Source organism: Telopea speciosissima, chromosome 7, assembly GCF_018873765.1.
Source record: "Telopea speciosissima isolate NSW1024214 ecotype Mountain lineage chromosome 7, Tspe_v1, whole genome shotgun sequence".
In the NCBI taxonomy this organism is placed as follows: Eukaryota; Viridiplantae; Streptophyta; class Magnoliopsida; order Proteales; family Proteaceae; genus Telopea; species Telopea speciosissima.
The window spans coordinates 3,310,461-3,332,181 of record NC_057922.1 but is presented as its reverse complement, the minus strand read 5'-3'; the positions used below and the strand labels follow the sequence as shown (position 1 = coordinate 3,332,181).

The 21,721-nt window shown below is 37.8% G+C and overlaps 1 protein-coding gene and 1 pseudogene across 1 annotated transcript; both read left to right on the top strand.

The window, feature by feature from the left end:
* The first annotated feature begins 1,407 nt into the window (after positions 1-1,407).
* LOC122669601 (sugar transport protein 5-like) lies at positions 1,408-5,893 on the top strand. Its single transcript, XM_043866397.1, has 4 exons — positions 1,408-1,549; positions 2,078-2,397; positions 3,617-4,246; positions 5,421-5,893. The coding sequence occupies exons 1-4, from the start codon at positions 1,417-1,419 to the stop codon at positions 5,871-5,873; spliced, it is 1,536 nt and encodes a 511-aa protein (XP_043722332.1). The 5' UTR covers positions 1,408-1,416; the 3' UTR covers positions 5,874-5,893.
* A 5,492-nt stretch (positions 5,894-11,385) lies between these two features.
* On the top strand, positions 11,386-16,396 carry LOC122669604 (annotated as a pseudogene).
* The last annotated feature ends 5,325 nt before the right edge of the window (positions 16,397-21,721 follow it).

The window sequence follows — 21,721 nt, the reverse complement described above, 5'->3', positions numbered from 1 at the left end:
GGGCGACCTGGTGCCAGAGTGCGAGCCACTAGAAAAGCGCTACCAATCGTCGGGGCAAAATCCTGGAACAAGGCGGAGCCGCTTAGAAAAGGCTACTTGATCCAGAGTGGGCCGATGAGGACGTCAGCCGTTAAAGACTGGTGTAATGTTATGTACAATAGTCCGACTTGACTATGGGCATATATAATATTGGGTTCGCCGATTTATGAGGGTGAGTTCTTCCAACCTTAACAACCAGCAAGTATAATAAGGATCCGACTCCTCTACTTCCGTCTACCCGGTACTTCCGTGCGCCCACACACACAAGGCGGGTGGAAAGTACCGCCTTATCCCCGCTCGGACAAGGTGCTTGGGCAGGGGTAAGGTGGTACATTCCGCCCGCCTTGTGTGTGGGGCGCACGGAAGTACTGCCCGAGGCAGAAATAGAAGAGTCTGATTCGTATTATAATCCAAAAAGTCAAACCATTTGGTATTAGAGTCCCAAGTGGTACACAATTTACTTAATTAATTCCATGACCAAACATTAAAAAAATATATATATCGAAAAATAAGCTTGGAGAGCTAGAAGTAAAATAGAGATATTCAGATGTGAGAGGGATCACCCACTCTTATGAAAAATTATTTCAGTGAAATACGTGGGCCAAGGGCCGTTAGATTATCCCTTCGATCACCAGCTTGCATGAAGATGGAAAATAGGAGTTCGGATCAGCTACTTACATGAGGAGCGGTGGGGATAGATTCCAGTGTGGGACCCACACCCCATGGAGGGTTGGAATCTGTCTCCATTGCTCCCCAAGTGGATAAATAGAATGTGTTCGTAGTACGATGGATTTTGGAAGTGTAACTCGCCCAGACACATCATAAGCACAAGCTGATCACCCCGTCCCCTTAAAAGGTAGAAATCCTACTCTTATTGATGTTTTCCTATGCGTTTTCATTGGTTCATGTGTTGGCACATAAGTCGTGCTATCTGACAGAAAACTCTCCCTGCCCCCAAAAAGAAAAAAAAAAGTTAAAACAAAGAATAGGCACAACCCAGTGTGCAAAAATTTAACAATAGACATTAGTTTATCAGCGGTGTGGCCGGCCTTTTCCCCTCCCTCCCCCGTTTTCTTACAATTTTTTTTTTTTTTTTGGAATTGGGAGCTTTTTATATATATATATAAAGGTACCAGCCAAGAGATTGGAACTCGAGACCTGGAGAGCATGGGCATGAAACGCACCACGGCTCACCAAACACACTTTTGTGATATATAACCACGTTCCCGTTCATTCATTTTGTCCACCTCTCTCTCTCTCTCTCTCTCTTCCCCCACCCCCAAGCAAATCTCACTTGCCTGACTCTCTTCGTATAGAGAGAGAGAGAGAGAGAACAACTCACTTAACCCGACTCTGTATAGTGAGAGAAGGAGAATTATGGCAGGAGGAGTGTTTGCCGTTGACGGAAATGACAATGGCTTTGGGGGGAGGATAACGGCGTCAGTGGTGATCACCTGCATCGTTGCTGCTTCTGGTGGCTTACTTTTTGGCTACGACATCGGGATCTCAGGTCACTCTCTCTCTCTCTACATATTTCCTCTGCTTCTCTTCTAAGTAACATTTAATGGAACCAATCTGCAACTCCTCTGTTTCTCTGTGTGTGGTAAATGGAAATCTATAGAGAAAATAGAAACATTTCATCAAAATTGTCTTAAACGGAGAATCTCTGGCCCTGTTTCTCGTTGCTATGACCTACCTTGATCACTGTTAGAGACTTCAACGAAATCAGGAAAAATAAAAAATAAAAAAGATCTCTAGATCAGTACTTTCGCTGTGTTTGGTATGCATTCTAGATCGATTTCACATTTTCAAATAATAAAAACAACTATAATGCGAAATTGATCTAGAATGTATACCAAACACAGCCTTAGTGGCAAGTAACAAGTTTCATATTCCATTAATAGCCATGTAGCAAAATAAATTTATACTAAAATTTTCATATAAATAGGTGCTAGTGTGGATAACATGTTCATCAAATTTATACTAAAGATTTATATTGCATTCATTTAACATACACTATGAATTGCGTTGATTGTAGGAGGAGTGACAACGATGAAACCTTTCCTCCAAAAATTCTTTCCATCAATACAAAGGAAGATGTTAGCAGCTGAGAAAAACGTTTACTGTATCTTCGACAGTCAAGTTCTCACATCATTCACATCTTCACTATACATAGCTGGGATGGCTTCATCCCTTGTAGCTAGTCGCCTCACAAGAGCTTTGGGTCGCAGAGCCACCATGATTCTCGGTGGTTTCAGCTTCTTCACTGGAGCGGCCATCAATGGTGCTGCAGTTAATATTGCAATGCTCATACTGGGCCGCATTTTTCTTGGATTTGGTGTTGGTTTCGCTAACCAGGTGGGTGAGCTTCAGCCTATGTATATAGGGCCCATTTAAATGTTTTTGTTTTTCGGGACTGGGCCTTGGCTCCTATCTCCAAGATCAAAGCTCCTTATTGAAAGGAACGGAGAAAAAGACCAAACTGGACCAAAACCAACATCAGCTTTATTGGTTCAATACCACCAATATCAGGTTGAACCGACCAATTGACACCTTACAATAGGTTTATTAGAGTAAGGGAAGAGATCTAGACGTTGTTCGCATGTATTGACATGCATTTTCCATGCTAAATGAATGGGCGGGCCCACATGAGGAATTGCTTCAGGATTCGTATATAAGAGACCCACATCGTCAAGGAAGAGAGAGAATGCCGAGGAGAGAAATTGTGAGATCGTGTACCATCATACTACTACATTCATCATTTTATTTTTCTTAAGAGTAATTGCATGTATTTAAATCCTCACGGATTGGCATAAATATGCCAGGTACCTTTTTCAGCTGTTTGATTTGATGAAGAGATTTTGATTAGCATCATTTATGAAACGAGAGCTCGTTTCTTTGCTATGAGGATTTGGCTTCCGGATTTGAGCATCAACAAGGAATTCTTTAGCCGATGGAAAATTGATGCTGTGTTTTCTCACCCAGTTGCATCTATTCTTGTTTGGCCATGCCCTCCTCCAGCCTGGGTTGCAAATAATTGTGATGGGTCGAGTAGGGAGAACATTGGGGGTTATGGTACAATAGGGCGTGACTGCAAGGGCCTGCCGGTCTTTGCAATAGCGGACGCTACAGAGGATAACAATGTGCTGCGGATGGAGCTTTTAGCAATTAGACAAGGTCTAGTGAAGGCCAAGTTGTTGCGGCTGCCTTTGGTTCAGATTCGATCCGACTCCCTATTGGTGACCCAAATGATAACGGGGCATTTTCATGTTGCTTAGCACGCTCTTAGTTTGATTGGGGAAATACATGATCTTTGTCAAGGCTTTGAGCAGTGTGTGTTCTTGCACCATGTCCGAGAGATTAATTCTTGTGCTGATTTCCTAGCAAGTTTTCTACATTCTTGTGCGAAAATTCATTTCTATATAGAAAACCTAGGGTGATTCTAATGGAAGGAAATTTTATAGGATGTAAATTCTTATAGCCTTTTTATATTAATTAAATTCTCCTTATTCCAAAAAAAAGAAAATTTTTTTTTTTTTCAATGTCATCAACTCTGATTAATTTTCCATAACTGTAGGCAACTCCCGTGTACCTATCAGAGATGGCGCCATCAAAATGGCGCGGCGCGTTCAACGCGGGCTTCCAAATGTTCCTTGGCATAGGTGTTGTTGTATCTAATGCTTTGAACTACGGCTCAGCTCGGCTCGAGTGGGGTTGGCGCCTCTCACTTGGCTTTGCAGCCTTACCTGCACTGGTCATGACAATTGGTGCCCTACTCATTTCCGATACTCCGAGCAGTCTTGTGGAGCGTGGCAAGCTAGAAGAGGCCAAGCGTTCACTACACCGAGCTCGAGGAATTGACTCGGATATACAAGCCGAGCTAAACATTATCATCAAGGCAACTGAAGCCATGAAAGCCGCAGATCAAGAGCAGTTCAAGACCATATTTGAGAGGCAATATAGGCCCCACCTTGTGATGGCCGTGGCGATACCTTTATTTACACAGCTTACAGGTATTAATGTGGCAGCGTTTTACGCGCCGGTCCTCTTCCAATCCGTTGGCTTCGGTAGCAGTGCGGCTCTCATGGCGTCTCTAATATTGGGGATGGTCAACCTCTGCGCTCTTCTCGTGTCAACCGGTATAGTGGACCGGTATGGTCGGAGAGTTCTGTTCTTGCAGGGTGGGACCCAGATGATCCTTTGCCAGGTCAGCATTCTCACACTTTTTTTTTTTTGGCAAAGCATTTTCTTCGATTTATTGTAATAATATATAATTTTTTTGGTAAACATTTACTGTAATAATATGGGATGCTGTTCTCTGTGTCGCAGCGTAGCCTGCGCCCAGGCACATGGGGGTGGTGGCAATGGCCCCTTTGCACAGACTGCCCATGTGCCTAGGCGTAAGCTTCGCTGCGGCACAGAGAACATTCTCCCTAATATTTAAGGGTTGTGCTAGCCTTTTTTTTTTCTTTGTTTTTTGGTAATAAGGTTGTGCTAGCTTTACCGTATGAACTTTTGGGCCCAAGTCAACTACAACAATAAAAATAAGCCTAGAATAAGAACTCAAAAAATGGGCCCTATTAACCCAAGCCCAAACCATAGGCACTATGTCGCTAATATGGGCTGTATATTGGACTACGTATGCTACCAAGGTTTCAAAATTCAAACCCGGGATAAGATACGGGATCAACCTTCATCGTTTTCGGTTCGAAGTGAATCTAAATCGGCTGGAATCGATCATAATCAGCTTAGAACCCTAGAAATTGATATCGGGAAGAAGTAAACAGTTCCTCATTTTGATGATACTTTGGAGTTTTTTTTTTTTTTGAAATTCAAAGGACTTGAAGATTTTGCTACTAAGATGAATGGGTAAGTTTTCATGATTTTTTTTTGGGAAAATTAAATGTCACCCCTTGGTTCTCAAACGAAACTCAGATCACCCCCTGGTTTTTGAAAAAACTCAAATCACTTATTCTACAGTAATGGTGTTAGTCTGGTGTTAGTTATTGTTGTGAAAGGACTATTTTACCCTTGTACTAAAACATTAGAATTAAATTTACAATACTACCCTTCCTTCATCTTCAACATTGGTCAAGGATAGTTTAGAGATTTAAATTTATTTAACTGACTGACGTCATCACTTAACAACATAAAACTAACGGTAGGGACTAATTTGTCATATTGGGGTCTAAACCAGAGAGTGATTTGAGTTTTTCCAAAAACCAGGGGGTGACATGTAATTTAACCTTTTTTATTATTTTAGTGACCAAAAGAAGGAAAAAATTATGAAAAAATGAAGATCGCCACGCTACCTTTCAGGGAACCCTCTCCCAAATAAAAGATATCTATATTCACTTATGTTGTTTACTTTTTCTGTGAAGGTGGCTGTGGCTATTGTTCTAGCCGCTAAATTAGGATCCTCTGGGAATGAAATTATGTCTAAGAACTATGCCATTTTGGTACTGGTGTTGATGTGCGTATACCAAGCTGGATTTGGTTGGTCATGGGGTCCCCTGAGCTGGCTCATACCAAGTGAGATATTTCCATTAAAAATTCGGCCAATTGGTCAGAGTATAAGTGTTGCCACAAACTTTGCTGCCATGTTTGTGCTTTCACAGACCTTCTTGACCATTCTATGCCACTTCAAGTTTGGCATTTTCTTGTTCTATGCCGGATGGATTGTAATAATGACCCTCTTTATTGCTCTTTTCTTGCCTGAGACTAAAGGAGTTCCTCTTGAATTGATGCACACTGTATGGGAGAAGCACTGGTATTGGAGAAGGTTTGTTAATTGTGAATCATCGACGACGACATTGCCGAAACAAATGGATTGATTTTTGTAAATCACATTCATGCATGCAACAATGGCAGATCATCACAGTCTTTATTCTGATCAAAATAAAATTAGTTCAAGTGAGGAAAAAATGTATCATTTTGTACTTAGTAATGTTTTAGGATTTGAAATTTTATTCAATTTTATAAATTGGCTATTCTAATGTCTAAAGATCTTGTTAAGATTCTATGCAAAAAGCAGTAATTTGACATCGAATGTAAATAATCCGATGTAAAAACTTAAAAGGATTTAAGTACCTATTCTATAATAGTTAGTTTTTAAAGGGTGAGTTCTACCCGAATCCCAACAGGTGGTATTAAAAGAGAAGGATTGGAAGGGAGTTATAGATCAAGGGTCGCTGACTAGTTGAGGATCCAAAAGTATGGTGAGAATAGATTATTTCAAAACTACGTGTAGTATTTCATGAATTATGGTAGTGATATTCTGAGGTTAAAAAAATTTCCTTTCTAGCATTATACTTAAGAATTCATTGTCTATTACAATAAAGCATTGTTTAAATAAACCTATTCAAAAAATTTTCAAGTTTTATAATGCTCTGTCTTTTTTATTAAGCCTTCGTTTGTTTCATCCATTGACAGATACAGTGGATCCAACGTAGTGATATATAGACAGTCCTGTAGGTATCAACCTTATGCATGTACACTAAAATATACCATGTCGATCTATGACGATAAAGATCTCTCAAGTTTTGAACCACGCAACTATCACGAGTATCAATTTGCATTAAACTTCTGATAATAGACCTTGCTGGGTTCTCGAATGATTGGCCCAAGAAATTCGAGCCCATCAGAAAATTTCAGGGTCTGGTCTGAGACCTTCGGTTGAGCCCAGCTTGGCCTTGCCCTGTCCTATTTACGTACATATGTTAAAATATGCATTATAATGTATATATGTATAGATATATGCAAGATAAACGGTCATGAATTAAGATCATAATAATATATACTATTAATTTAATATATTAAACAAGTAAATTTAGGTTAAGAATTATTTTTGTATAATAATATGAAAATAATAAAAACAAAGCCAAGTTTGGCCCACCCCGAGTCGTAGAGACCATGTGCAAGGCATGGTTTCAAAAAATCCAGCCCAACCCAGCCTGGTTGCACCCGGCAGTCGCTAGAACCTTTTCTTACTAATTCAGTGCGACCCAAATTTACTACCCTAGATTTGTCCAATTTATAAAATTATCACCTCAATTTGCCTGTTCGTCAACTTCTTCAATTCCATCCAATAGGAGAGGTGGATCCCACTTGGGCAGTGTGTTTGGGCAGAGGTAAGGTGGTCATTTTTGCCCCCTATTAGATGGAATTGAGGAAATTGACGGACAGATAAATTGAGGGAATAAAGATCCTCTCCTTAGGCGAGTCCACAGTCAACACTAGTTTGAATCCAATTTTTTAATTTTCTTTTAAAATTTTAAGATTTGTTTTTAATTTTTTATTGATCGAGGTCCATACGGGACTGATCCCTAAAATTGGTATTTTTCCATTTTTTGGCGTATCCAGACCCCATACAAGTCAATCCGGTTTGGAACCGAATCGATATTGATATAGATACAGATACCCGGCCGATACCTCAATCCCTGGTTCCAACCAAAAAATAGTCTATCACAGGTGAGCGCTAGGACAATCTGGATAGGGTTTTGTTTTTCGTAATAGCTGAAAGTTACTTGACCATCACAATCCAGATAACAAATATATAATCACTTCCTTCAGACTCGCCGGCTACCAGTCTTGGAAGTGTTTTCTATGTTCCATGATATTGTGCACTTTCCATCCTATTTTCAAGATGTTTCCTTTTCTTTTATTCCAAGGGAGTAGAAGAAGACAGCTCAGGTTCTCGTACCAGCCTGGAGAGTAGAATAGTGTTTGTTGATTCCCTTATAGGGAAGACTATCATTGATGTGCAAGACAATTTAGCAGTTTCCACTTCTAGACTTTTAGAGTTATGTAATTTTAAAATCTCGACCACACCATGTCCTATTGCCCTTGTCAATAAAGCTTCATTTTACCGGGGAAAAAAAAAACAAAAAATCTATAAAATGGCAAAATAAAGCATTGAAAAGTTCAAGAATGTCATCGAAAATTTTCTGAGTGTGGACACAAATTGCATGGATATATATGGAATATATATATATATTTTTAGGGTAGAATCTGAATCCATTCTTCCTCCACATTTTCTCACTCTTGTTAGTGAATCTTAAGATCGATGAACATATACAAATCACATATAAAATTTTGGGAAAATGACCTGATTAGCTACTTTTGGGTTTTTATTTACAAAACTGTCCACCCTATGTTTGAGTTAACAAAAATAGACAAAAACAAATTTAATTTTACAAAACAGTGACTCTCCTTCCTTCCTCGACAGTTCCCTTCTGAAAAAATTTCTTTTTTTTTCCCTCTGTTACTTGGGGTAGCAGAGAATGGTGGTGACTGGGACAAGGGTAGGGTTGCAGGAAACGGAAGATATCTGGGCGAGAAGTCAATGATAGGGGTAAAAATATCTAAAAAAGTAAGTGTGGGAGGGAGAGATACTATTTTGTCCAATTTTGTAAACCTTAACTTATTTTTATCTATTTTTGTTAACTCAAACATAGGGTGGACAGTTTTGTAAATAAAAACCCAAAAGTAGCCAATCATGTTATTTTCCGTAAAAACTTTTTAGCTCTCTCTGTCTCTCCAACCCGGCTATATAGGTTTAAGGGGATTCAATTTAGCTCTCTCTCTCTCCAACCCGGCTATATGGGTTTAAGGGGATTCAAACTTAATATAGAAGAGCCTCCATTCATCCTCAGGACATCAGTGAGTGGGTCCCTCGTTGAAGCTAAACTATACATTACTAAGGTAATTAGGGTTGCTGAAAGATTAAGGGATTAATTGGTTCTTGGGTAGTTGATTAGTGAGACTGGTTTCGGATATTACCTTCCATTCTCAAATTCAAGTGCCAAGTAGGCAACTAGTCTTTCTTTCTAAGTTGTTCTTATTGGACTCTTTTGCTACCGTCAAACTGTCAGGTTGGTAGCTAATCTTTTTCATCCATAATGTTTATTACTTTGACTTTTAGATATATATTTTCCGGCCTCTTTTCTATGGCTAAAGTTTTTTTTTTGGTAAATTCTATGGCTAAAGTTTAAACATCCATTTTTTTAGGGTTGTTATTACTTACACCTGTTATTATATAAAGTCAATAATATCTTCCATTGGTCTCCTTAGTTAAGGGATTCTCCTTTGATCGTGGGTCAAGGAAAACTTGGTTCCTTTTTATTTTGTATATGTTTTGCTTTGTCATTGATTGAACTGTTTTATTTTGTTTTGTTTGTCTCATTAACAGATAGTATGAACATGTTAGATACCAGTAACTCGATTAGTGAAATAGTATCTCTCTCCATAAAAAAACAACTAACCATTACTTATTGTATAATTAGTATCTAAAATACAATGTAATAGACAATTTTGTTCATCCACAATGAAGAGAAAGAATCTCTTAAATGGTATTTTGGATTCCATGAATAAGAGGCAAGAGTTAATGATGATATTTACTATTCAATAGTCTAATCATAACATCAAATCACATTGGATGAAGAAATTCTCTTTTTGCCCTGGGGTGGTGAAAACTTTCTCCAAATGCAAATGTCATTTTGCATTCTTTTAGGAAATGTTATAGGAAGACGTGCTCGTACAACTTCACGTTGACAGGCTTCTCAAAAGTATTTATGACACTTCTTGCATCAATTACATTAAAATTTTATGGAATTTTTGTTTTCATCATCGTATTTTTATTCAAATATTAAAGGGTAATTTCGTTGATTCTCTTGAAATCGAAAAATCTACTCTCAAATGAGCCACCTTTATTATGCCTCGAACACATGCTATGGCTTTTCCAATTATTGGATAGAAATTGGATATGAACTTAATAAGCCATGTGTTAAATTTCATATTTACATTCAATCAAATACCCTCTTGTATGTCTATGCATGTCTATAGGACTCCGATCCGACTGTACACTCTCCCACGATCTTGGACTATTCAAAGTTTTGTTCGGACATGTGATCTAATATTTTGTGATATACATGTTCATCATTCTAAGCATCATCTGATATGTTATGTGCCAAATATTTGAACTTTGAGATTTGTGGTTAAGGAATTCGATCACATTGGTTGGAATGACTAAAAAATGTCTTCCACAAGGCTCCAAAAGGACAAATCCTCTCTCAAACACAACATGGCCAGCAAGTATTGTAATTCAAAAGTCAACCATTTGGTATTATTTAGTACCAAGTGGTACACAATTTACTTAATTAAATCCATTGCAAAACATAACGGGAGAAGGGGACAAAACAATCTTAATTCTTATAAGAAATATCTGAAACTAAGCTCTGAGAGTTTTATAAGCAAAATAGAAATATTCAGATGTGAGAGAGATCACCCACTCTTATGAAATATTATTGTATTTGGGTACGTGGGTCAAGGGCTATTAGATAATCCCTCCACCACCTTTCATGAAGATGGAAAAAAGAGTGTGTTTTAGGTCAAACTCTTGGTAAAGGAATCTACAGTTCTACACTTTTAAAAAATGATATATTTAATGAAAGGAGAGTAGTGATCCAAATATTTTAAGGAGGAGACATACCGTAAGAAGAGAGCACACTCAAACGTGTACTTTCTTTTTTTCCAATCAGGTCTTCGATAATCATATTAAGGACTTTTTTAAAAAAAATTCTCTACAAAAAAAAAAAAGAGGGTAAAAAAGACTTTGGAAGTGTAGCTCGACACATCATGAAATGAAATGATCACCCCATTCTCATAAAAGACAGAAATCCCGTTCTCATTGAGGTTTTGTCATGCATTCTCATTGGTCTTTGCATTGATGCATGATATGTGTTCCCAGATAGAAAAGTCTTCCCCCCCCCCCCCAAAAAATAATTGGAGGGTGGGGGGGAGGAGGGATAGCACACTGCCTATGTGTAGAAAGTTAGCAAGCGACACCAACAAGGACATGGAATGGGGTATCATACAAGAAAATCAAAGTGGTTATTTCAAAAAGGGGAAAAGAGATAGAGACAATGGATATTAGCTTACCCTGTACACCGGCAATGTGCTCAGCTTTTTCTCAAAAATAAAAAAAGAGGGGATGTTTTCTACTGAAAGCCCACTGAGATGCAGACTACACCCAGACACATGATGTAGAACAAGACAACCATTTCAATCATGCAGGATGGTTGGACCAGTCATTTCGCTCACCTATGTGTTTGGACGCATCTCTGCCCTTTAGTGCAAGGAACATTTTCCCAAAAAGCAAAATCTTTTTAGTGGCGCTTCGTAATATATAACCACGTTCCCGTTCATTCATTTTGTCCACCTCTCTCTCTCTCTCTCTCTTCCCCCCCACCCCCAGGCAAATCTCACTTACCTGACTCTCTCTTCGTCTAGAGAGAGAGAGAGAGAGAGAGAGACAACATCACTTAACCTGACTCTGTGTAGTGAGAGAAGGAGAATTATGGCAGGAGGAGTGTTTGCCGTTGACGGAAATGAGAATGGTTTTGGGGGGAGGATAACGGCGTTAGTGGTGATCACCTGCATCGTTGCTGCATCTGGTGGCTTAATCTTTGGCTACGACATCGGGATCTCAGGTCACTCTCTCTCTACTTATTTCCTCTGCTTCTCTTCTAAGTAACATTTAATGGAACCAATGTGCAACTCCTCTGTCTCTCTCTGTGTGGTAAATGGAAATCTAGAGAAAATAGAAACATTTCATCAAAATTATCTAAATCGGGGAATCTCTGGTCTTGTTTATCGTCTACCTTGACTGTTAGAGACTTCAACGAAATATAAAAAAAAAAACATTACAAAAATGAATTTGGTACCATCCATAGCACCAAAGACCGTGGTAGACGTGAATGCATGATGCCTAATGGGAAAAAGATCTCTGTCCGGGAGTGTGGCCTATGCCATCACTCCCATGAGTCTATCTCTCTCCTCCCTATATGAAAAGACACCTCTGCCACCTTGTTTTAAGGAGGAGAGAGATAGACTCATGGGAGTACTGGCGTAGGCCACACTCCCGTACAGAAAACTGCTTCCCCAAAAAAATATGGAAAACGAGGAAGTGGGACCCACCATGGAGATATGATGGATTCCATAAAGTGGGGTCTACAAAATGGATTCCATCATGTGGGCTTAGGGGGTATGAGAACCAAGTGACCGAGGAATATTCACATACGTGAGGGTACCTGAATGACTCACAACTGTTTAGATGGAATCCAATCTCTGAGAATATTTCATCTGAATGGCTATGAGTCATTCACGTACACTCACGTATGTGAACATTCATGGGACTCGAGAACCATCTCACCCCTGAGCTACATTACCCACTATGAGCCACCTCTCCAATGTCTTTATATTTAGGCAACATGTTCTACAGTAATCAAGAAAAAAAAAAAAATTTGAAAGGTTGGAGAGGGGGAGGGGGAGGGGGTGTTGGGGGATTAAAGGATTCCTGGTTTGGTTGGCATAGAAAAGATCTCTAGAGAGGTACTTAATTTTTTAGCACTTAGATCTTCCATGTGATGGTTTCGATTGTGGTTATAATATATGGAATGATGGGAAGTTATTTGATTGAATTAAGTTACAAGATTTCAAATCATATGCTATCTATCTAATGATTAGAATGACCATATCATGTTTTGCCGTGATGTAATATTTGACGTATAAAAATTAGAAAAAAGGGAATTTTGCTTGTGTGTATGTGTCTTTGTATAAAAACGTGAACCTAAAATGATGCATAAAAGAATGGAATTCAAAAATAACAATCACACAATCACACACAAAGATTTACGTAGGGTTACAACCACTCATCCTTACACCTCTCTCAAATTTATTATAAAGAAAGAATCACTTACTACAAATATAGCGAAACCCAATATAAAAAAATTATAGAAAAACCCATATGGTCCTAAAAAAAATTCTCAGGAATATCGTCCCCGAACCCCCGCAAGTGCCTAGTAAGATAAAAACAACACAATCCTCTGACAAATCTTTTATAAAATAAAAAATTATCTATTTTAAAATCATTTAAAATTCTAACATAATATTAAAAAATGTTTAACACCTAAGTAATAGTGTGGATAACATGTTCATCAAATTTAAACGCTATCTAAATTATCAAAAAAAAATAATAATAAAACAAAGAATATTGATTAAGGTTTGTGTGGCATTCCTCTACCTAACCATGAATTGTCTTGATTGCAGGAGGAGTGACAACGATGGAACCTTGCCTTCGAAAATTCTTCCCATCAGTACTAAGGAAGATGTTAGCAGCTGAGAAAAACGTTTATTGTATCTTCAACAGTCAAGTTCTTCACTATACATAGCTGGGATGGCTGCATCCCTTGTAGCTAGTCGTCTCACAAGAGCTTTGGGTCGCAGAGCCACCATGGTTCTCGGTGGTTTCACCTTCTTTACTGGAGCAGCCATCAATGGTGCTGCAGTTAATATTGCAATGCTCATACTGGGCCGCATTTTGCTTGGATTTGGTGTTGGGTTCACTAACCAGGTGGGTGGGCTTCAGCCTATGTATATTGGGTCCATTTAAATGGTTTTTTTTTTGGGACTGGGCCTGGCTCCTATCTCCAAAATCAAAGCTCCTTATGGAAGGGAATGGAGAAAATGAATGGGTGTTTAGAAAAAGTTTATAGGGATGGGGTATCAAATTTCAGACCGAACTGGTCGGACCGACTGAAAGCAAGCATTCAGTTCGGACCAGACCAAATCCTTATCATGCTTTTATAAAGAAACCGGTAGAAACCAAAACTAGCCAGACCTGCCAAAATAGATAGAAAATCGAACCAAACCTGATAAAAAAAAAAAAAAAAAAAACCAAAAATCGTGAAAAATTGGAAAAAATACTGACAGTTTCTTTTATAAGTATTTCTTTATATATAAATATGAAAAACAAAAACCGAACTGGTAGTAGCCTGTTAAGCCCACCTGATAAAAAGACCAAACTGGACCAAAACCAACAAGCTTTATGGTTTGGTCCATAATCAGCTCAAAATCGGTCCAATACAGGACCAATTAATTAACACCATAACAATAGGTGTACTAGAGTAAGGCGAGAGATCTACACGTTGCTCGCATGTATTGCCATCCATCTCCCATGCTAAGTCAATGGGCACACATGAGGAATTGTTTCACGATTCGTATTTAAGGGACCCACATCGTCAAGGAAGAGAGAGAATGTCAAGAAGGAGAAACATCATTAGGAGTAATTGCAATCATTTTAACCCTCATGTATTGCTGGCATAAATATGCTAGGATACCTTTTTCCGCTATGTGATTTGATGAAGTGGACTTTTTTTCAAAGTGATTTTCATGTCATTAATTTTCCATAACTTTAGGCAACTCCCGTGTATCTATCGGAGATGGTGCCATCAAATTGGCGCGGTGCGTTCAACACAGGCTTCCAGTTATTCCTTTGCATAGGTGTGGTTGTATCTAATGCGTTGAACTACGGCTCTGCTCGGCTCAAGTGGGGCTGGCATCTCTCACTCGGCCTTGCAGCCTTACCTGCACTGGTCATGACAATTGGTGTTCTACTCCTCTCCGATACTCCGAGCAGTCTTGTGGAGCGTGGCAAGCTAGAAGAGGCAAAGCGTTCGCTACGCCGAGCTTGAGGAATCGACTTGGATATAGAAGCCGAGCTAAACGTTGTCATTAAGTCTACTGAAGCCATGAAAGCCGCAGATCAAGAGCCGTTCAAGACCATATTTGAGAGGCAATATAGGCCCCACCTCGTGATGTCCGTGGCGATACCTTTATTTACACAGCTCACAGGGATTAATGTGACAGCGTTTTACGCGCCGGTCCTCTTTCAATCAGTCTGCTTCAGCAGCAGCGCGACTCTCATGGCGTCTCTAATATTGGGGGTGGTCAACCTAGGCTCCCTTCTCGTGTCAACCGGTATAGTGGACCGGTATGGTCGGAGAGTTCTGTTCTTGCAGGGTGGGACCCAGATGATCCTTTGCCAGGTCAGCATTCTCATTCTTCTTTCTTTTTGTGCAAAGCATTTTCTTCGATTTACTGTAATAATTACCCAAGCCCAAACCCAAACCATATGCTACCAAGGCTTAAGAACCCGGGATCAGATACAGGATCGGCCTTCATCGTTTCCGATTTGAATTGGATCTAAATCGGCCTGGAATCAATCATAATCAGCTAGAATCGTAGAAATTGAAATCAGGAAGAAGTAAAATGTTCCTCAAACTAATGATACTTTGGAGAATTTTTTTGTAATTCGAAGGACTTGTAGATTTTGATACAAGAGGTAAGTTTCATGATTTTTTTATTATTTACTGACCATAAGAAGGAAAAAAAAATTACAAAAAATGAAGATCGAAGAGCATTTTTGCTGATTTCGACTGTTTTTGGTATGCATTCTTAGTTGATTTTGGATTCTTAAGTATGATGCACTAGGCAATGAACCGCATTTGAGAGGATGAAATTCCTCAATCTATCTATATTTTCTCATTAAAAATAATATACTAATAAAAAGGAAAATGAACCTTGAAAGGCAACATGGCCCTTGCGTCAAGACAAAGAGGGGCATGAAATGATGCATCGGGCTCCTCTCCCTGGAGGCATCTGCCCAATGAGTGCTTAATGATGCAACCGACGGCTGGATTATCTGGCACACATCCCGGCATGTGCTCAGGGATGTGTGCCAGTCAGACCAGCCATTGGATGCTCATTGGGCTGGTGCGCTCATTGGAGAGGAACCGAATCCTAAAATGATTACCCTACCCCATGAAAGGTGGAAATCCTGCCCTTGTTAATGCTTATGTGCACTCTCCTATTGGCCGCCATACTGCCTTTCAAGGAACCCTCTCCCAAATAAAAGATATCTATATTCATTTATGTTTACTTTTTCTGTGAAGGTGGCTGTGGCTGCTGTTCTAGCAGCTAAAATAGGATCCTCTGGGAACGAAACTATGTCTAAGAGCTATGCCATTTTGGTATTGGTGTTGATGTGCATATACACAGTTGGATTTGGGTGGTCATGGGGTCCCTTGAGCTGGCTCATACCAAGTGAGATATTTTCATTAAAAATCCGGCCAATCGGCCAAAGTATAAGTGTTGCCGTAAGCTTTGCCGCAGCGTTTGTGCTTGCACAGACCTTCTTGACCATTCTATGCCACTTCAAGTTTGGCATTTTCTTGTTCTATGCCGGATGGATTGCAATAATGACCCTTTTTATTGCTCTTTTCTTGCCTGAGACTAAAGGAGTTCCTCTTGAATTGATGCACACTGCATGGGAGAAGCACTGGTATTGGAGAAGGTTTGTTAATTGCGAATCGTCGACGACGATATTGCCGAAACAAATGGATTGATTTTTGTAAATCACATTCATGCAGCAATAGCAAAGTCTTTATTCTGATCAAAATAAAATTAGTTCAAGTTAGGAAAACATGTATCATTTTGTAATTTGCAATGTTTTTGGATTTGATAAATTATATTCAATTTGATAAATGGTTATTGTAATGTCTAAAGATCTTGTTAAGATTGTATGCAAAAAGCAACAATCCCATTGGGAAGGCTTACAAGGATTTAGGCACCCCCTCTATAATAGCTACCTTTTAAAGTGTGAGTTCTACCCGAATCCCAAAAATTGGTATCCGAAGAGAAGAATTGAAAAAGAGTCATAAATCATGGGTAGCTGACTAGCTCGGGATCCAAAAGTTTGGTGAGAATAGATAATTTCAAAACTACGTGTATTATTTCACGAATAGTGTAATGATATTCTTTGGTTAAAAAAAATTACGTTCTAGTATTATACTCAATAATTCATTGTATATTACAATAAATCATTTATTAAATAATATTATTCTAAGATTTTTATTAGGTGTTATAAATTTTAATTTAATTTTATAAACAACCTTGTATTCTTTCACGGTTAATACAAAATTGGTTGATTCAACTTTAGTAAAACATCTAGTAGTTACTACTATTGTATATTACGGATTTAAAATGTTAATTCAAGCAAAAGCAAGTTCTTTATGAGAAAATATGTAACTGTGGTACTAGCCTGATGCAACTCTCACTAAAAAAAAACAAAAAGTGGAAGCGATGATCCAATATTATGGGATACCAAGCATGTCCCCTTTTTAATTTTTTCATTTTCTAGAAATCTTAAAGGAGAAATTTTTAGATCTCCACCCATAAAGTTCACCCACCATCTAGGGTTCACAAAACCCTACGGGGTTTTAGTATGTTCCCAAAATACCCTCCTGGTGCCTTTTCCTATTTTCTCCTGTCCTGCAGTGAATGGGATCCCATTTAGTGTGGCTGGAGAAAAACTCAGTCCGATTTTAAATTGCTATATTTTTGGGGGTACAATACAACCTCTCTCTCTCACACTTTTTCTCAGTTTGATTTTAAATCGTTATTTTTTTTGGGGGGTACAATACAAGGCCTCTCTCTCTCTCTCTCTCTCACACACGCACACACACAAAATGAAAACATTTCCTTTTTACGTTGATCTTCTACATACAAATAGTGAAGAGATACGTGCAAAAGACTATTGTATTCATAATTACTTTCACCATTAATGGTTTGTAGATTGGTGAAGTCAACTCACTACAGTGCAGTCTCGGTCTCACTTCATTGCGACAGTTGCCTAAAAATACTTTCTTATATATATGTCGAATGTTCTCTATGTCGGGGCACAAGCTACGGTCAGACACATGGAGGAAATGACCATCCTGCCCCTTGAATGGTCAAAATACCACCCCCATGTGTCTGGATGCAACCTGTGCTGCAGCACAAAGAACATCAACCTATATATACATATATGGAGAAAAGTTCTCTATGGAATACATAGGAGCCACACATAGACACAATAGAACGAAATGACCATCCCACCCCCAAGATACCAACGTGCATATTCTCATTGACTGCCATGCGCACATGACCATTGCGCTCTCCCTATATATATATAATAACAGATTACTTGGTACTTGGGTAGTCGATCACGAGCGAGACTGCTTTTGGATATATATACACCTTCCAGTCTTATGTCAAGTGAAAGGTAGGCAGCTGGTCTTCTTTTTTAAAGTTTTCTTATTAGAATCTTTTGTTACTTTCAAGTGGTAGGTTGGTGGTAGCTAATCTTCTTCTAATTGATCTTAATTAACGTTTTAGGCACTTATTTTTCTCTTTCTAATTGTTTTGTTTACGTTTTGCCATGAGGTTAGGTTTTGTTTTGGTTGTTGGTACGGCTGTGCAGCTTGAAATCTACATAGTTTCCTAACCGATCAATGGATTAATATTTTGTCACATGAAGCCCTTATATTATAGAAATAGAAGGAAAACATAGATGCAACTTTCAATTTATGATAGAAATCAAACCCGGTTGGTCCAATAACTGAACCATTTGTTTATTTTTCTATACTTAATCATCCCACTCTCTCTTTTCTAAAAATTCAGAGTTTAAATAGTGGGTATAATATTATTTACATGAGGACCCGCACTAACCATTACTTTATGAGTTTTCAAGATACAATGTAAAGGATTGAAAGTTTCCTTCACCCATGGTGAAGAGAGAATCTCTTAATCCATGAGATTTGACCCAACAAGTGAATTGAAAAAAAGATACTTTTGAATGAGTTAATGATGGCATTCACCATTCCAAGAGATCAATCATAACATCAAATCACTTTGGATGAAGAGATTCTCTCTTCACCCTGGGTGGCAATACCTCTCTTATATGGTATATTCATTTCGTTATCGTTTAAGAAATATTATGGAAAGACTCGCTCTCAAAATTTCATGTTGAGACTACTTTAGAGGTCTCTCTACATTACATATAAATACGAAATATCTAAAACGTGTTGCTTCAATGGTATTAAAATTTTATTGAATTTCTACTCAATTAACGTGTTTTTGTTAAATATAATATATGAAGATATGGAAATAAATTGATATACCAACCTTGACATATAGGGCAGTTTGGTTGGTTCTTGTTATCAAAAAATTCATTTGGCTTTGAGAGGCGTCTCAAACAAGCCACATTGTCATGGCTTTCCCAACTTTTTGATAAAGATGGAACAAGGTTTACATTTACACAAACCACACGGCCAAATTTTAGACTAAAATTCAATCAAATATCATTGTGTATATCCATGCATACCTATGCTACTCCGACGTTGCACTTTTTATACGATCCTGGATTTTTCAAATCAAATTCTATATTAATTAAAACATTTTTTTTTTTTTTTTAAGAAAGAAAAATCCTAAGAAGGAAGATTTTGAGCATTAAAAAAAGCTTACCAAACATCAACTTTTATCAAGTTAGTGTGGTCTCACTATTTGGAGTCCTGAGATATAAGTGCTTTGAAATAATCTCAAATCAGCTAAATTTGAGATATAAATGCTTTGAAATAATCTCAAATCAGCTAAATTTGAGATCTTAGGGCCTCGTTTGTTTGGAGGGATTTTGGTGGGTTAGATTTAAGGAAGGCCAACCAACCAACATACGTGCAAAACATAATTATATTATTAGTTGTCAAAAACCTTTTTTTTTTAGTAGGATGAGGGAATGCTGACAGAATAATAATGGATTAATTGGTTATTAGATGGTTGATCAAGAGTGAAACTACTTATAGATACCTTCCATTCTCAATTCCATTTAGTCCTGAGGTAGGTAGCTAATCTTCTTCATCTACAGTGTTTCTTATTTGACTTTTTAGGCACTTACATCAATCTTTTTTTATTGTTTTGTTTATGTTTTGCTTTGTTGTTTTGTTTTGTTTTTTGGTTTTGTTTTTTTTTTGTTTTTTGTTTTATTTTTTTTTATCTCATAGGGAGGAGATCGAGAATCTCTTCAATCAAGGGATTTGACTCTCTAATTGGATTGGAGAAGTATTTTTTTAAATTAGACAGTGGAGCGTGAGAGTTAATGATGAACCCAAAGTCCAATTATAGCGTCACAATACCCATAGTGAAAGGAAAACTTAATCCCACAATGTAAATGAAATTTGTTCTCTTCTAGGAAATATTATAGGGAAGACTCACTCACACAACCTCTTATTGTGAGATACCTCTCACAAAAGCATAAATATGAAATATCTACACATGCAATGACAAAAATTTCAGACTTTCTGATCAAATTATCATTTTTGTTACACAAATAGATGAAAGGTGTGACAATAGATTGGGATTTCAACTTTGACAGTTATAGGTCAATTTCATTAGTTTTTGAAAGCGAAAAATTTGTTGCACCATCTGATATGTTGTATGGTAGAAATTTGGGTTATCTTGAGAGTTTTTCTTCTTATTAACTCAATACTTCTTCTTACATGTCTTTTCGTGGCTGGAACATGGTCTATCATCGATGGAGGTTGAACGTAACCACTTTAATACCATATTAAACGTTTATCTTAAAATTAAATTTAAAGTGGGGTGATCTCTTGTGACTTTTATACTTGATAATTGGAGTTCCCAGAGACAATGTGAGACTATTACCTAAATACTCCTCTCAAGATGGATGGAAGTGAGAGAATTCAAACTAGTTGGTATGACCAAAAATACCTTCCACAAGGGTCCAAAATATCAAAGCCTCTTAAACACAACATGGGCAGTAAGTGATATCCAAAAGGTCAAAGCCACTTGTACTATTATTTAGTACCAAGTGGTGAAGTGGTCCACTGACTTATTAACTCCTTGGCACGTGAAAGGAAAGATGACGACAAAATAATCTCAATTCTTAAACTTTCTTTTTACATACAAAAATTAAAAAAGCAAAGAAACATCTGGAACTAAAGGGGCACAGGTTTAAAAATAATAAAAAAAAAAAAACACTAAAGCAAAGGTGAGCCAACGGGCGTTAGATTAAAAACCTATATGTCTCATCACTTAAATTGTTCTTTAAGGGTGTCAAAATTCAGCGTAGGTCGATTATTTAAAAAATGAGTAAAATTTCAACGTGAATCATTGGAATCAATCATTTTTGCTCGGATTAAATTATATTGGATTCTTATCCGTTTTGATTTTAGATTGGGGTTTTATGGAATCGAATAAGAGTTGAGATCAAATTGGACCAACACAAGAGGAACTTGATAACAAACCGAAAAATGAAAAGAGAAAAAAAAAAATCTCATTAATTTTTGTATGTATACATAAAAATACAAAATTGAAACGGACTGAACCCAACAATTGCCCAATTACAAATGATAACAAAAAATTGTTAAAAACCAAACTAAAATCAAAACAGTCGAAACTGAAAATTCTTTAACCATTTGGTATTGAATTAGTCTAGTAACAGATGGAAACCGATTCAACCCATCTAAAATCAGACCGAGCTGATCATTTGGCGCTTTTAGGTTGATTCCTCTATCAGCTTGGATGAAGATGGAATAAAAATATTTTTTTGGTGTTACCCAAAAAAAAGATATGTTTTTTGGTAGTACTTTATGAGAGGACTTATGGGTATGGTTTGAGGAATTGGACGGTTGATTTTGGCCGTATCGAATTGGTATCGGCCAAGATCGGATCGATAAATCGATCCCGATATCGATCCGATCTAGCTGTGCGGATAGAGAAAAAAATGTAAGAAAACTAATATTTTTTTATAAGAAAACAGAAACAAAAGTGTCATATTTTTCCGGATTTAAACGATCCCCATCCATATCGGCCGATCCGATCCAACCGATACCGAGATCACGAACCATGCTTATGGGATACTCATTTATATTGAGATGAAACGGTAGAATTAATGGGAAGAGTCAAAGAGAGAAGAGATTAGAATATTCATATTAAGAAGGAATTAGAA

Coding starts and splice junctions, on each gene's coding strand:
- LOC122669601 (XM_043866397.1), top strand. CDS start 1,417: ATGGCAGGAGGAGTGTTTGCCGTTGACGGAAATGACAATGGCTTTGGG. Junction 1,550..2,077: donor CTACGACATCGGGATCTCAG/GTCACTCTCTCT, acceptor CGTTGATTGTAG/GAGGAGTGACAACGATGAAA. Junction 2,398..3,616: donor GTGTTGGTTTCGCTAACCAG/GTGGGTGAGCTT, acceptor CCATAACTGTAG/GCAACTCCCGTGTACCTATC.